General features: G+C 38.2%; 2 protein-coding genes across 2 annotated transcripts in view; both read right to left on the bottom strand.

Moving 5' to 3' along the window:
• Positions 1-17665, bottom strand: part of LOC124786798 (dihydrolipoyllysine-residue succinyltransferase component of 2-oxoglutarate dehydrogenase complex, mitochondrial) — a 67192-nt gene that overhangs the window by 32520 nt on the left and 17007 nt on the right. Inside the window, exons 4-5 of the mRNA XM_047254291.1 lie at positions 11068-11142; positions 10894-10949 (exon numbers count right to left, since the gene is read on the bottom strand). Coding sequence (XP_047110247.1) covers positions 10894-10949; positions 11068-11142 — 131 coding nt within the window. The remainder of the gene's footprint in view (positions 1-10893; positions 10950-11067; positions 11143-17665) is intronic.
• LOC124786814 lies at positions 2183-4745 on the bottom strand. Its single transcript, XM_047254292.1, has 2 exons — positions 2415-4745; positions 2183-2333 (listed from the first exon to the last, which is right to left on the bottom strand). Exons 1-2 carry the CDS (start codon positions 3214-3216, stop codon positions 2209-2211), a joined length of 927 nt encoding a protein of 308 aa, XP_047110248.1. The 5' UTR covers positions 3217-4745; the 3' UTR covers positions 2183-2208.

Below are 17665 nucleotides of genomic sequence, written 5' to 3' on the forward strand. Positions count from 1 at the left end.
AGATTTTTGATGACAAGGCAGGAAGCAGACAATGGAAGGGATGCCCCAGAAAGAGATGGGTGGACGGAATGGAAGAAGACATGAAAAAGCTGGGTGTCAGAAGATGGAGATGAAAAGTCATTGACTGGATAGAACGGCAGGATATTGTGATGCTGGCCAATGCCCTTCAAGGGCTGCAGAGCCGAGTAGTAGTAGTAGTAGTAGTAGTAGTAGCAGTACATGAGGTAGCCAGAACAGACTATTATTCATTGACTCTCAGTTGCCAACTTTGGGAATCTCTCCAAGAGATTGGTTCCAATTCAGTGGAATGGTCTGCTGCAGGCAGAATTGGTACCAGATGTGCCAGAGGCAATTGTGGCACATCCTTCCCTACAGTGGCTCACATAGTGTCTTAAGTGGGACTATCTATCCAACGTACATGTATCTGATTCTGTATAGAATCTTCACAAATTCCAGACAGCCAGATGTTGAAGCATCACATAAATACTTCCAGGAAAGCTGGCCACTGTTAAGGTGGGCTGATAAGCAACCATTTCTGCCCCATTAGAACATAAATCCTCTTGTACAATGTTAATTTATTAACAGAAATTCTCCTTTGGTCAGTTGCCCCTCCTCTTCCATAGCTTCTATGGTTTTTGACAGTGCTAGATCTTCCCTCTGTTCAGCAGCAATGTCATTTAGTGTAATGACAACTGACATTTCATTCATACCCCTGTGTCTTTCCAAATAATTCCTGGAAGGCTAGTTGACGTACCTTTGTTTGCATCAGCTCTAGTATACTACTGCCATGTCATACTAATGAAGCCTCAGAGCCCATCTTGCCAGTCGATCAAATGGGTCCTTCAGGCTATTCAGCCAGCATAGAGATTAATGATCCCCCCCCCCCCCCCCAATGCTGAATAGTTTTCCAAATAAATATGGCCAGAACATATTGATGGCCCAAGTAACTGCCTGGCACTCTTTCTTGGTTGAAGAGTCGTTCGTCACAGACTTTGAGAGTCCTCTAAAAGCATACGCTATCTCTTTTTCAGCACCTGAATTTGCTCAAGAACTGCATCTATACCACAACCTCTTAGTGTCAGTGTGAAGTCCTGTGTCATCACCCACTGCTAGGACCAAAGATGTTAATGCCTCCTTAAGGACATGGAAAGATCATTCTTTACTTCATTCCAGGTAAATTTGATCTCTCTCACTGCAGTAGATTTGAGCAAGGGCACTACTAATATACCCACATTCCAAGAAAAATTGTCACATTATGAGTGTGTCATGGAATGAAAATCTGTGACTGCTCTTATTTTCTCTGGATCAGGATGGGTTCCATCCCCATACACTAGGTGTCCACAAAGACTTTTATTTTTTGGGTGATACAATTGCACTGTTGAAACCAGAAATCTACAGATACCAGATGCTTAAGGCTGGTCCCTATTCTGACTGCACATGAGGTTGGATTCCTCCTACACATTGGTCAAGGAGCCTGAAGGAGGCATAGTGAAATGCCAAAACTGATCACATAAATAAATTATATCACAATATACATGGCTAAAAGTGTTTTTAATTTTACATTTCATACTGAACAGCTGAAGTCACTCAGCTGTCTTGTACAAAGGTGATTATACAGGGATATCTGGGTTTCATCCAACCTCATGCAGTAGAAAGCACAATAAAGAACTGCTTTTAATGAATTCCACTTTTAACGAATATTTCCATTGGTTCCAGTGAAACTGTCATAAGAACATGTCACTGAAACCTGGTTTTAAGGAAGACTTCTTTAAGAGGAGAAAGCTTAATACTTAGCAGAAACTGACCATTACAAATGAAGGGCAGGTGGGATAAAAGGAATACCTCCATTTTCAAAAAAATTTCAGGAGAGCAAAAACAATGATTTGAAACCAAATAACTGTTGTCTTCCATAATTTATTTTTAATTTTTATTAAGTTATTTAATAGTTTTAGGTATATAAATTTACAATTTGTAGTAAAAAGTACGGTAAAAAAAAGGCTATTAGGTATTTTTTCCTCCAAAAATAGTCTGAAGTACAAGCTTTTGTGGGAAGAAGGTGATTAGTCCATAGGACTTATCCCATTTGTTTCAATAAGAGAAACTATTTATAAAATAATAATACTTCAAACGACATTTATTTTTTTCACATAGTATTACAGTTAAATCAACTTTCAACTGTTGCAAGTTAAGTAGTTATACAAACTATGATCAGAGAGTGTTGTCTTCCTGCTTAATTGTGTTGAAGGTTTTCAAAGAAGATCCTAGCTTTAGGTTCACAGAATTTGTCCACACTCTGTGGTCTTTATATTTTGCTGCACTTATCAGAATGGGCCCTAAAATAAAAAGACAACTGATTAGGAATCTAATTTTTTCTTTAATGAAATTTATAAAAGGGTCCAATGAAAATAACTTACCATCATAGCAGAGGCCTCGTAGAATGAATTCTTCATTTTGTGGTGGCTGATTGTTCCTTTTCACAATGACTGCTCTTTCCCACACTCTGTTGTACTTGGTCTGGTAAAGAATGTCTTCAGTGGTGCTGTCGGTCCTTACCTCTCGTATTGGCCGAATTGGAAAATTCCTCTTTGCATAGAGTGGAGTTAGGTGTTCTGTCCATTTCCAAAAAATGTTTTGCCCAACAATCTGATCACTGTTTTGTTCATTTTCTGTTATAAGTTGAACTACAAAGGGTGAAGGTTTTCGCCAAGCTGCTTCAAAGTGTTCCTTCCAAGCTTCAGGTGTCTCAAGCCAAGCTTTTGGGTTTAATGAAGCCATTTGTCTGTCACAGTCTAAGTAGCTGTGGCCATGTACTGGATAAGTGAGAGTAATTTTGGTATACTTATTTTGGCCGCCACATGCGTCACAAAAGAAGTGTATTTCCTTGACTTCTAGTGGAATGTGATTATAAAAGAAGCCGCGTAGAAGGGAGCACACGTCATTGCTTCCTCGTTTTCCCACAGTCTCTGATGATAAAACTGTGATATTGACAACATGCAAAGACAGCTGTTGTTTATAATAGACATCATTAGTCGACACATTTGGGATTGGTAAATTTCTTCCATAATCAAAGCAAATGCCTTCTTTTGCTACAGAAGTCCAACTATCATGACCTGCTGCACTTTTTCTATTGTAAAAAGTTTGAGCCTTTCTTTTGTGAAGTGTGTTTGATGTCGTTAATCGATGTAATTCGTTTTCTATTTCTTTTCTTTTGTCCATATTTGTGCAGTTCTTTCTTTCAGTCTCAAAACCTTTAACTTTCGAATTAAATTCGTCACAAGTAGAACAAGTGTCTATTCGTGGATAACCAAAGCTGATATTGAATTCTGTTAAAAAGATATTTCTGTAGTAGTGGTAGAGCACCTTTGCTCCTTGATTTTGTTCCTTAAACAATTAAACATTCTTTTTACATTCAAATCTTGATGCAGGTAAGTTTGTTTGGAATTTTTCAAACCATAATGATTGTTCCTGGAAGGAAATGATTTAATGTGGTTTCTGATTAAATTTACATCATCATCCTTAATCTTTTGAGGCCTAACATCATGCTGTCCTTGTTTGCTTTTTGCACAAAATCCAGTAGCTGCCAGATCAGTGCACAAACGTTCTACTCTTTTTTCGCCCTATTCCATGAAAAGAACAAAAAGCCTTTCACCACAGACTCTGTATTTAAAAGTGGCCGAATTAGTTCTAGCCTCTGCTGCTAGAGGCTGGTTTCCGATTACGTCGATGCTGTACAGGAAGAACAGACATCAAGCCGCTAATGTTAAGTGTCTTGCTCATCTTTACTTTCCATGAGATTAAACTGTCGAAGTATCGAATGTTTTACTAAATTTGGTACCACTTAAAAACATCAAAGTCGACATTCACAATTTTGGCCAAGAACATGAGTCATTAGATTGATTTTTTTCCTTACATCTGACATTCTACCACTCACTTTTCTTTTTTTCATCCCTGAACTTCTTAGAAACTCATCAGCATCATTCTCCACTGTTTGTGAATCCACTGTTTGTGAATCCTGCAGACTTGTCAACTGTTTTAGCACTGAACTGTGATGCACTAAAAACAAACTAAGAGCCACAAACTTTGTGCATTAAACTCCACTTGCCTCAGTTTAGCAGCACGAACTGCAATGAACACACACTATTGTACACTAACTATCGGAGCTTCTTATTCACTCATGTCTTGTTGCGAGACTGAGGACAATACTGTGGGCTAATCTAGAAACAAGTCTAAATGTGCCTTTGAGTCATGGTTCACAGCGCAACAAGTGCTGAGACTGAGCCCAGTCTTCACTCAATTCCCATGAATCTTTGGACTGAACCCTTTTATTGATCAAACGGAATGGGCTGATTTCCTTTATCCCCGAATAGAGTATTCTTGTTTTTTTTTAATTTTAGAAGGACCGGTGCCATTTATCCCGCAACCAACAACACCATTCGAAAGCCATTGGTTCAATGTATAGTTGGGCATAAAAACATTCGTTTAAAGAATTGATAGACTTATCCCTTTTATCCCGCCAGCCCTTCAAATGATGTCAAAGACAGTTGGAATTTTCAAATCATCAATATGGAGAAGAAATATGATTTGCTACCGCCTTTTTTGTGCAGTGTCTACTGAAAAACAAGTATGCGGTCCTGAATGCAGGAACTCACAAACCTCCTGCATTCAAAAGGATGAACATTCAAGCTTCATCACTTAAAGCGGCCTATACCGTATTTACTCAAATCTAAGCCGCACTCGAATCTAAGCCGCACCTGAAATTTGAGACTCGAAATTCAAAGGGGAGAGAAAAGTTATAGGACGCATCTCCAAATCGAAACAAAGTTGGTCCATTGTAATATGAGACACAATTTAGGTCGAATGAATGATGATACAGCTACAGTAGTTTGGTTCGAGTCGTAAGCTTAGCAGTTCAGCTTTACCAGGTAGCCACTGCTATGCGTCAGGCGCTCCGTCCGTATTTATACGGGTACCCTTCCTTTTCCATATGCCTCGTCTTGTTTGAATTGATTGCTTATTTTTCTTTGATCTGATAAGCGCAGTTTTCTTTGTTACAGGTGTTTACATCACTAAGCTGAAAATGCATTACTGTACTGTGTCATGCATTGTTTGTCGCATTCTGATAGTGGGTGTTTATGGCCTGTCGTGGCTCGCGGCATGGCTTGCTTTTGTGTGCGCTACTGCCGCTTACAATTTAAAAAAAAGGAAAAGAGAGGAATCGTCTCATCAGTGAAACAATGGCAAGAAACTGCTATTTGTTGTTACTTACACTGCTGCTTTCTTTGATAATGATCAACAAGAACCAAATAATAGACTGCGTATGATAGAAGATGTTCTGAACGAGAGTTTAGCGAAAATTTTTCTCCGTATGAAAATCTTTGCAGGTGCCTCTTTAGTACATTACATTCTACACAGAAATTAGAGTCATCTTAGATTTAAAAATCTAGTCAATTGCCGTGCTTCATTTCTGACTGTATCACTATTAAGCATAAGAATAATACGAATATAAACATGACATGATATGTATATTCCTGCGCGTTTGCTGTTGTCTCACTCTAGTTTCGTAGTTTATTAGGCAGATAGGATTTAAATGAGATAGCAGCAAACATGAAACAATACATGGCAAAATGTTTATATTCGTATTATTCTTATGGTGATTCATAATTTATAAAGTTCCTATTAGAAACCATCTCTTCTCACAGATAGGAAAAAAATTCAGAACGCAGAGTTGGCCATATTGACAAACATCCCAAACAGTCTTGCCAGTCGGATTTTCGTAGTACACTGAAATGCTGCTACATTTGAAGGTGAACAGTACGGAATTTGTCTTTACTTCGTTGGATAATGTATGAAAATGCAGTGGTCGAAACTCGGGGCGAAGAAAAAAGCTCGTCTTCCACTTTTTTTTTTTTTTTAAATTTATTTCCTGACGCAGAGGTTTTGATGCCAGTATTTATCTTTGTGCCTACAAAGCATGCCTGTGTAGCGCTACATGTGTTCGACGGCAGAAGTAAGTTGTGGCGGCACCCACCAACCTTTTTCAGAACTTCCGCTTGCTTTGCACTCTATTCTAAGCCGCAGGCATTTTTTTGGATTACAACAACCGGAAAAAAAGTGCGGCTTAGATTCGAGTAAATACGGTACATCATTAGTTTAACTGCAGAGTTATCCATTAGAAGTCTCTAAAATTACATGAACTGAGGGTGAGTACACTAAACTCAGTTTTCCCCTCAGTTTTTTCAATTCTGGCATTCCATACAGTGCTCATGACAATGGGAGTCAGAAAAATGGGAGCTGCAGTGTGTTTTGAGGTTGCAGCTGTGCTGCTGCTTTAATCCTTTCTGAAAAGTAGATCAAGGGTTGTCTATTTTCTTCACAACAATACACCATCATAAGTCATGACAGGCCACGAAAGTTTCAGTTTCTACATTAAAACATCGTACATCGCTGCCTTCCCCTGAAGCTTGGGACTGAAGGATTCGGTACATCAAATGCCTGGCAGAACTATTTGGTAAAAAAGAAGTATCTCGTAACCTGTCTTACCACCAATTTAGAATATTTTGCCACATCTGATATCGGATACAAGTCTAGCAACACTTTCAATGTTGATGGAATTGCGGTCTTTTACAATTTACTCCCTCTAAAACCAGTGGAAAATATAACGGAGGAAAAAAAAGAAAGAAAGAATGACAGCCCTGTGTGTTAAGTGTGCACCTACGATTTTATTAGCAATCCCTGGTTGAATGCTAAAATTTACACAAAATTTCTTAGGAGCTTAGACACTGAGATGGTGCCACAGAAAAAAAGATCATTCTTATTACTGGCAGATGCCCTGCACACCAAAGGACTCTATCGCAATGGGACACCATAGCAGATCTACTGGCAGTGCTGCAGTCTGTCAGTACAGGACACCAGCAGAGACAACAGAGAAATTTCTTCAGCCTGTGTTCAGCATCAAAATGAATGTAGAAGAGCTAGTAGCTACGCTTTCTGTGCAGCACTGAAATAAAAAGAATGGAGGAAATGTAGCAGTTCTGGGTTCATTATGGGCTCATGCTGGCAATATCCTGGAGGAACAACACCAGACTGACACACACATATCCATTCTTCCTTATGGACGCACCTGATCTTGACTTTACAGATTTCTTGCAATGCAGTTCACAACCAAAAGAACCTCTAAAAGTCTTCCTCCTCTTCTGTAATGAATAATGAATGCATTGGGTATTAAGGTAGCGGGGGATGAACTGTGCTTGCAGTGAGAGAAAGATCTGCTGAGTGTTTTGTTAAATATGATCCCTTAAGTTGCAAAATACTTATGTTCGTGCATAGAACAAATCCTTAACTTGAAAAACTCAATGAAATATTTGCATAGTACTTCAAACAAAAGTTATGCCATCACATTTGTTGACTTTAAAAAAAAGCATATGACAGTATAGACCAAGAATTCCTTTTTGAAGTGTTAGCAGAATTTCGACTAAATCAAAAGACAATAAACATCATAAAAGAAACACTCACGGAGACCAAAGCCAAAGTAAAATTTATGGGAGATTTGAGCACAGTATTTGAAATAGACACAGGAGTACGACAAGGGGATGGACTGTCCCCGGTGCTCTTCAATTGTGCTCCTGAAAAAGTTGTTCAAGAATGGAGATAAGCAGGTGCACCAGCACACAGACTGGGACCAAAATGTAAGGGCCTAGAATTAGATTGTTTAGCATTTGCTGGCGACATGGCACTGAATGCACAAGACATTACTGATGCACAGAAACAGCTGGAATTATTACAAGACTAGGTAGCAAAAATAGGATTAGAAATTTCATTTGAAAAAAACAAAATTTACGACTGACATCAAAGATGCACCTTCTGATCTCAAAATTGGTAATAACTACATCTCTCGAGAAAAAGAATTTAAAAATTTAAGTGAATGAATTGCAGAAAATTGTAATGAAAAGAAATCTGTCAGATCAAGAGTCCAGAAATTGGAGATGGCATTTCAATTAACAAAAAACGTTTACAACAAAAAGAGCCTCTCATGGAACTGCAAAATACAACACTTCACGACAGTAATTAAACCCGAAGCTCTCTACACATCTGAGACACTAAGTCTTCAACACAGAACACTAAAAGGGGAATTAGAAGTGAAAGAACGTAAAATAACGAGGAAAATCCTAGGACCAAGAACTAAAGATGGTGTGCATTATCCAAAACCCAATGCAGAAATATATAAAAATATCTCCAAAATAACAGACACAATGCGCATGAGAAGAATCCAATTCATGGGGCATTTAGAAAGAATGGACTCAAACAGGTTACCGTAAAAAATCTGTACATTTTAAGGAACAAAACTACAAGACCGAACTGGTACAAACAGACAGAAGAAGACCTGAGAGAATTAGGGTCTCCAAATCTACATGACAGAAATGAAATCAGAAAAATCAGAAACACACAGGGTTTTGAGGAAGAAGAGAGAAAAACTAACCGACATACGTGGTCTGTGCAATGAAAACTAGCCATTAATTGGGTATGAAGGAATACTGGGTGAAAAGTAATGCCAACAAATGTTGATTACGCGTGGTCCTAAGTGATCCATCCGCAGAGAAGAAGGAGAAGTAAAATAAAATAAAATGTTTTGAAACATTCATCTCTCTCTCTTTTTTTTCTTACTCCTTCCAAAAGTTGATTCTTTTATTCTGGGAATTTCTAGAATTTGTTCCAACACTTTTCTTTTTTTTTTTTCATTTTGAGGTCTGAATACTACCGAGATGAAACTCTCGTCAGTAGATTATGCTGGCTGGAAAACCAAATTACCTCTTGATCTCTGTTATTGGGATATAAAGGATAATACTGAAGGATAAACAATTACTTCTTCATTCTGGATGCTGCCCTTAAATTGAAAGCCCCAATGGTGACTTTACATGTGACTTTAAATGAATGCCTACTGAGTTAAGGACAAGTGTGCGGCACTAATATATATTTTATTATTTGCTAGTGCCAAGTAATGTGCATTTGTGATATGGCTAAAAAACTCTTATATAGGGAAAAAAAAACAGTTTAATGAAATACTATTTCCATTTCCCGAGTTTCTTTAAAATGTAATGTAATGTGTTGGCAGTGGACCCACTGTGTGCATGGTTCATCTCATTCTTCTGTTGTTAATGCACTGAATTCCAGGTTTTGATGCCTGGCAGAGCACAGGATTTGCTATTGCATATGAGTCGAAGTCTTGGCACCTTCCACGTAGGACGGTCTGAGTTAACTAGAAGAAACCTCAACCACATTTCATGAACACCAAAAATCAGTCAATGGAACTGAAGCTTCAAATGTCGATGATATTCATCAAAAGTCTAATGCTCAAACCAGGGATATTACACCAATGGCGCAGTGATTAGGACTGCGGACTGTCCACTACTCCTAAATGAAATAGAGGATAGTCATAAATTGAGTTTTGCGTCAACTTCTGACGAAGCAAGCTGGGATCTCTCTACTTCCTCTCATTTTGCCATCTGCCTCCTTAAATTCATTTTATTTTCATTTTCACCTAATTACCATTAACATACATGAGTATAATCTGCATGTCCATAAAAGAGAAAGTTTGGCCTTCAGTCTTAAAGAATATAGCACCAGATCTAATTTTGTGCTCGGTTTTGTGTATTTAATCAATTTCCTAATTTATTTTGACTATTCCTAGTTAATACTTATGTTATAAGGTGAAATCAATAACTGTTTTGTGACTTCTATTCTATTGTTGACTTATAAACAAATATAGATTCTGTACTAATTATAAACATTTGGAAGAATAACAACTAGCATTCGTAAAGTATTTATTTGGCTCTACTCAAAAACATTTAGCAAAGCCAGCCCTTATTTAATACCAAAGTAATTATGAGGTTTGTCAAAAGTATGGTTTGCGTAAATATATCTGTTAATTTTATTATTTAAACACACAATTTGGCCTAACCTTTGTGGTAGAAGTAACTGTTTCACAGGAGGAATTTTTCTATATATTCAGTAAATTGAATAAGTATTGTTTGAATTGTAATTTCTGTACATTAAACATTGAACAGTGTATAGTTTCAGAATCTATTATTGTGAAATATATAAAGTCTCGATTTTTGGTCCCGACACAGTCAGTCCATGGTCGATTTTCAGAGGGGAAATCTGTATCAGTTAGAGCAACAATAATGCAGTTGAATTAGTGTAAGATCAAATCACCTTATGTTAAAACAATGACAGAGTCTGTTCAATAGTGCCACATGTACCGTATAATTCTGCAAGAACTGTGTGGTTAGGTTTTTTACTGTTCATAGGTGTTCAACGGGTAAACTATTGTAGCAGTGTGCTGACATATGCCTGCAAACTATTAATGAGCCTTATCAAAAGTTAACTAATAATGAACTGGCCATATTAACATTGTAATATTGAGGGGTATTGAACAATGAAAGAAAGTAAAGAACTGTGAAACGCAACTGTGCAACTGTCAGCTACATCATTTACAGTAGTCAATGTTGAACTTCCATCCCTCATTTTTAAGCCCATTAACAATGCAGTATGTCGGCACTGAGGACTATCAACGAAGAAATAAAGCAGGCGAACATCACAAACTACTACTGCTACTGCTGCTGTTACAGCCAGCACAGAGTAAGCAAACTGAGATCAAACTTTTCAATAGCCAGCACACTGCTAACAGACTAACATAGTTTCCCACCTCTAAGTCTCAGGAACAAGCAAAAATTTTTCAGCCATGGCAATAAGAATTGAGTTGTTATCTAAAAGTTACTTCTGCAGTACACTCTTGGATGTCGTTTCTATATTTGCATAGCTTTAAATAAGGTAGAAATTAACCTTATGAATGTAAAGGTAGCCATTTGTGTCCAACCACAAAAACATATCACATACCTTATCAGTTTCTATTTCCAAAACTACTTCATCTTCTGAAACAGCATCTCCAATAGCTAGAATTAACAATATAAATTTAGAAGATTTTATATTCTTACGATTTTACTGAAATTTACTTGCATGATATTTCTTGTTAATAGATAAATTCACATACAGGAACATCAAACAAATTACCTTTCTCCCACCTCACATCTCCTTCCGAAACAGATTCTGCAAATGGTGGTACAGTGACGATCTTCACTTCCTCACCTACAAAAATAAAAATACAGATGCTGAAAGATTTAGCACAGCACAGAAAAACTAAATTTCTTTCTGAAAAATCAAACAACAGTTGTATATTTTAATCCTTTAAGTCTTCCGATGAAACACTTTTCATAACATACAAAAATTACACAATGGGATTTCAAAATCAGTTCAAATTGTACTGGCAAACTGACATCCTTCTTGATTTAAAGTACAAAATACAAAATTTGAGCCAAAGTAGTCTGCATTCACTATAAGCAAAAAGGTGTTTGTAGATCACAATGACTTCAGTGCATGCCCACAGAATTAAGACAAACAGGAACTCTACACTATCACAGTATATAAGATAAAGGCAGTTCAAAATACTTTCATTTGACATAACAGATGTCAAGAAGCCACTGTGAGCGAACCTCACACAGCTCTCCAATGAGAAGGAGAAGAAAGATTTTAAGCACATGAAGAAGTAACAAAATGATATCTTTCTGCAGTGGGTAATCCAAAACAATGAATAGAGGGTGTGTCACAACTAATGGCATAAACACATATAGCTGAAAGTACATGATAATAGAAGCAAAAGAGTGTCAGTAAAAATTGGTCTGCAAACGAATCGTTTGCAAGATAATTGTGATTTGGTTTCTACCAGCCACCACAGACTTGATTATGTGTAAACTTCATCCCAGTTGTGAAAAGGTAACAGTACCATACAACATTAAGAAAAGTTATAAGCGATACTTTGGTAGAATTGCTGGTGTTCTGAATGAACACAAATACTAAACAAGCAATGAAAAGTCTCTGCTTCAATTCTTCAAATGTGTTACCCATAGTGGCACACACAATACATTCAAGGTGACCCAAATACAGAAATACATGGAGTTCAGAGCAGGTAATCTTGGAGGTTGCAGTACAGAGCCTCCTTGCCTGATTCACCTTTGGCTCATTATGTCATTTCACCATAATTGTAAAATGTGCCAGTGTTTTAATGTTAGCCAGCATTAGTGGAACAGTTGCTTGAAGACAATGGATTATATCAATCCATTTTTAGTGTCAAATTGTTCGCCTCGATAGCTGAGTGGTCAGCGCGACGGAATGCCATGTAAGGGGCCCAGGTTCTTTCCCCGGCTAGGTCAGAGATTTTCTCTGCTCATGGACTGGGTATTGTGTTGTCTTCATCATCGTCGTCATCCATCATCAACATCATCATCTCATCCCCATTGACACACAAGTCACCAAAGTGGCGTCAACTAAAAAGACTTGCACCACGCAATCGGTCTACCTGACAGGAGGCCCTAGCCACACATTACATTTCAGTGGCGAATTCAAACAGGATCGATTTATACACTAACTGAGTACGTGGCATTGTCCAGATATGTGCTTAGTCTATCTTCTCTCCTTCCTCTTCTCTCTGTCCATCTCCTCCTCCCCCTCCCTCATCCATCTCCACCTCCCCCACTCTCTCACCTACCCCCCTCTCTCTGTCCATTACCTACTCCCCCTCTCTCTACCACCTCCTCCCCACTATCTCTGTCCATGGCCCCCTCCCCCCTCTCTCTGTCAATCTGCTCCCCCCCCCCCCATGTCCATGTGCTCCTCTCCCCACTGTCCATGTGATGTGCTCCTCTCCTCTCCTCTCCTCTCCTCTCCTCTCTGTTCATGTGCTCCTCTCCCCTCTGTCCGTGTGTTCCTCCTCCCTCTCTCCATCCATCTCCTTCTCCGCCTTTTCTCTCTTATTTCCCCTCCCCTTTCCCTTTTTCTTTTGTCCATCTCTTCCTCTCCCCTCTCTCTATCCATCTCTTCCTCTCTCTATCCATTTCCTCCTCCTCGTCTGTCTGTTCAGCATCTCCTCCTTCCCATGTCTGTGCCTCTCTCTTCCTCCCCCTGTCTCTGTTCATTACTTACTCTTTCCTTTCTCTGTCCATCTCCTCCTCTCTCTCTCTCTCTCTCTCTCTCTCTCTCTCTCTCTCTCTCTCTCTCTCTCTCCATTTCCCCCTCCCCACTCTTGTCCATCTCCTCCAGTCTTTGCCTATCTCCTCCCCCTCCCTTATTGTTTGTCCATCTCCTCATCCTCTCTTCTCTCTCCATGTTATCACACTCACCCCAATAGGAGGCTGGGAGTTCCTACCCCTATGGTACTTCTTTCCAGATTGTAATTAATATATGTACAAAATTAGACTGAAATCATTCCAAAGTTTCAAGATGAGCTTCTTACTTGTGGCTTTGCATGCATACTCACATGTCAAATATATTTCACACATATTTAGTACACTTCACATGTATTTGTGCACATATTTCACCTCTACGTCTAGCAAATTTTGCACTGCATTTTCATTTTTATGCAGTTCAATGTTTATGACACTGTATCTTCTAAACTATGTGCTGTACACTTATGTAATTGAACATGTATATCCAGTGATTTATGTGTGTATTGTCAGTGAAATGTGTTGTGAATTGAATTGATAGCAAAGAAGTAATAAATTAAAATGCCATGCATGATGTGGCAGTTTTTCTCGCATCTCAGTATTTGATGTCACATCTCCTAAACTACGTGTTGTACAATGAAATATTTTTGTAGGTAGATTCAGCAGCATATGTGAATACTGTCTGCAAAAAGTGTTGTGAATATAATTAGTGATAAATTTAAAAGTATTGCATGATGCAGTAATTTTTCAACATTCAGTGTTTATAACATCAAATCTCCTGTACTAACTGTCGTACGACGACATAATGTTTCTGGTACATTCAGTGGTATATGTGAATACTGTCTGCAAAATGTGTGACAAACAGAGTTGGTAGTAAATGCATCATAAAATAAAACATTATGCTTCACGTGGCTGAGTGCATTAACAGCACAAATGTAGTATGTGATAAACTTTTTCCCTTTGTCATTCTGTGGGGATTGTCAGCAAGAAAAAGTTTCATAAAAGTTTGAAAGTAGTGTAAACTTCGCAAATCTCTAAGTGCTCTCATTCTCAAATATTGGATGGCTACACTGTTTCTCCACCTCTACCCCCAACCTTTTAACAGGTGGTTGGTTCTTACCCCACAGTGATTCTTTCCAGCGTGTATCAAGTTGCTGAAATGAGTCCGGAGATGTGGAGGTGTTATGTGCTCACACCTACATAAACACCCCCCCCCCCCCCCCCACACACACACATACACAATTATAATTTGAGTGGATACTTTAAGACATTTAAATCTACATATCAAAAGGTGAACAATCTTTTTCCATGTGATCTATTGTATAGCAATTGGTTGGGGTAGGTAGTTGATTGTTACTATGTGGCCTTTCAATCCTGTCAGGTTATGAAGAAACAATATTGGTAGGAGTACTTTCTTTGAGAAAGTAGTGTCCCATCAACAAGACATGTATATGCCATTTTGTTCGGAGTTTGGATTTAACATAAGTGTTTGAGACACGTCTACACTGAAGTGAATTGTTGTAGGTAGGTCTGTTACAGTGAATGTTAAAAATACATCTGGCCTAACATTTATGAATAGGGGTTTGGTTACATTTGTTCCCAATGAAAAGAAAATTGGTTATGAGACACTGCTTTCTACACTTAATGTTGTACATCCTAATTGCCACATTGTTCATTGTTCTCATATACAGCAGGGGGTGGATACTTCAGACATGCATAGCGAAACCAAGATACCAAATCTGTGCCTTATTTCAGATGATGATGATGATGATGATGAATGATGGATGATGATGACGACGACAAGAGTGCACCGGTGCCCGAGGAGATGAATTTATTGTAGGCGTCATGCTATTGCTTCAAAACATATATTTGGACTTCTGTGCAAATGGAGGACAGAATTTAGACAATGAAGGTTTATTTGATATGTACATGAAGAACTTTCCTTTACTCTCCCACTATAACACAGAGCACATGTTTATGTTTATTGCTAACAAGCATGTTCTTATTAACAAAACTGTAACATTTGTTTACATGTACATGACTGTGCAGAGAGAGTTACTAATGAAAATTCTGTGAAAAAAAAAGTTCTTTGAGGAACAAGGACTTATTGAGAAGATAATAATACACACACTCAAATAAATACATAGAAGTTTAGCACATATTGTAAGCCTTCTACATCAGCTTATGTTTCTAAGGTAAAGGGCTGGCCCATCCTCAAAAATCTTTGTAAAGCAGAAATTAAAATTTTGCAGGCTACTTTTACACGTGTGTTCAGGCATCAGTTACAGAACCAAAAAGGATGATATGATGCAATGTGAAGTTACATATTGTACACAACAGAGTTTATATGGGTATTTGTAAACGCAAATAAAAGGAAATATTTTAAATATAGGTTTTGCATTAAAGCATGTGTCTGCAAATGCCTTCTTTTATTCCAACTGGGATCGTGGGATAGCCACGACAGATACAAATACAACACCTGTCACAGTAGGGCAACTTAATATGTTAATTATACATGACTGTAGTATCTGTTCCCAAAAGAACAGTTACCGTTGATGACCATGCAGCTTTGCTAGAATGAAATGATAATTAAATGAACACCCTAGCTGCAAACAGGTGTTGATATACTTTATTGGGGACATTTGAAAATGTGCGCCCCGACCGTGACTCGAACCCAGGATCTCCTGCTTACATGGCAGACGCTCTATCCATCTGAACTACCGAGGGCACAGAGGATAGTACGTCTGTAGGGACTTATCCCTTGCATGCTCCTCATGAGACCCACATTCCCAACATGTCCACATCACTACATTTGTAGTGCACCTAATAGATGTTTGGCCATCATACTCATTACTCATGGCAGATTAATCTAACAAGTCCCGTACGAGTTCAGGCATAGCGTGTTGCATTCGCACAAGAAGGTCAATTGGCCGGGAAGCCATATTTTAACTATATATGACGGTAGTATCTGTTCCCGAAAGAAACAGTTACCGTTGATGACCATGCAGCTTTGCTAGAATGAAATAATAATTAAATGGACACCCTAGCTGCAAACAGGCGTTGATATATGATGTTAATTAGCTCTGCAGGTGATGAAGACAGGAATCTATCACGAGATAAATGTAATTATTTCAGGCTGTTAAAGGGGATGAACATTTAATTATGATGGATTACTGGAATTCAGAAGCAGGAAAAGGAAGAAACAGAAAAATAGGAGAACATAGTTGGGAGGGGGGAGGGGGGTGGGGGGGGGGGAGAGAGAGAGAGGAGAGAGAGAAGAGAGAGAGAGAGAGAGAGAGAGAGAGAGAGAGAGAGAGAGAGAGAGAAATGAAAGAGGAAGCCACCCGGTAAAATGCAGCACGGGAGCATAATTTAATTTTTGCTGAAACCCAATCATCAAAGAAAGTTGTACATGTGAAGAAGACCCGGTGACACTGGAATGTTTTGGATTGAATATCCAATTGTAAAACAATTTCGAAACCAGATTTTAAACTGACATTTCCAGGGCCTGATGTCAACTGACTATCAGTTATTGGCTATTAATTGAAGACTGCAACTGAAGAAAACTGTAAAACAGTAGGAAATTAAGTAGATGCAAGCTGAATAAACTGAAGGAGCCAGAGGTTGTTAAGAGTTGCACAGGGAGTATTAGGTAACACTGGACTAAAACAGAAGGAAGGAATACAATAGAAAAAGAATGGATTTCTTTAACATATTAAATAGTGAGGACAGCAGATAATCACACAGGTAAAAAGAAAAGGCCTAGTACAAACCCTTGTGTACATCAGGAGACATGGAATGTAATTGAAAAAAGAAGAAAACGCAGCTGAAAGTGAATACAAATGTTTAAAAATTGAGAAAGATAGGAAGTGCAAAAATGGCTGTGCAGAAATGAATAGAGGAAAAATGTTAGGCTGTAGAAGCATGCATATCTAAGGAAAAGTTAGGTGCTACCTATAGGAAAATTAAAGAGACCTATGAGAAAAGAGAAGCAACTGTATGAATATCAAGAGCTCTGATGGTAAACCGGTATTAAACAAAGAAGAGAAATATGAAAGATAGGAGGAATAGTCCATATAAGGGGATCAAACTTGAAGACAATATTATATAAACAGAAGAAGAATTAAGTGAAAATAGAACGGAAGATACCATATAGCATGAAGACTTTGGCAGAGTACTGAAAGATCTAAATGGAAGCAACGCCCCTGGAGCAGACAACATACCCTCAGAATTATTGGAATCCTTGAAAGAGCCAGCCATGGCAAAATTATTTCACTTCATGTGCAAGATATATGACACAGGTGAAATACCTTCAGATTTCAGAAAAAATGTAAGGATTCCAATTCCAAAGGTGCTGATAGATGTGAATACTATTGAACCATCATTTTAATAAGTCATGTTTGCAAAACTGTGACACAAATTGTTTACAGTAGAATGGAAAAAGTGGTAGAAAAACTGGGAAAACCAGTTTTGGTTCTGGATGAAATGCAGGACAGAGCGTGAGATAGGGTTGTAATTTACTTCTGATGTTATTCAATCTGTACATTGAGCGAGCTGTGAAGAAACTAAAGAATAAATTTGGATACGGCATTTAAGTTCAGAAAGAAGAAATA

This window comes from Schistocerca piceifrons, chromosome 1 (assembly GCF_021461385.2).
Source record: "Schistocerca piceifrons isolate TAMUIC-IGC-003096 chromosome 1, iqSchPice1.1, whole genome shotgun sequence".
Taxonomy (NCBI): Eukaryota; Metazoa; Arthropoda; class Insecta; order Orthoptera; family Acrididae; genus Schistocerca; species Schistocerca piceifrons.

Bases quoted from the DNA above. Each gene is read 5' to 3' on its own strand.
- LOC124786814 (XM_047254292.1), bottom strand. From the start codon at position 3,216: ATGGACAAAAGAAAAGAAATAGAAAACGAATTACATCGATTAACGACA. The intron at 2,334-2,414 runs GTAAGTTATTTT...TTTTTATTTTAG, and splicing joins ACGAGGCCTCTGCTATGATG to GGCCCATTCTGATAAGTGCA.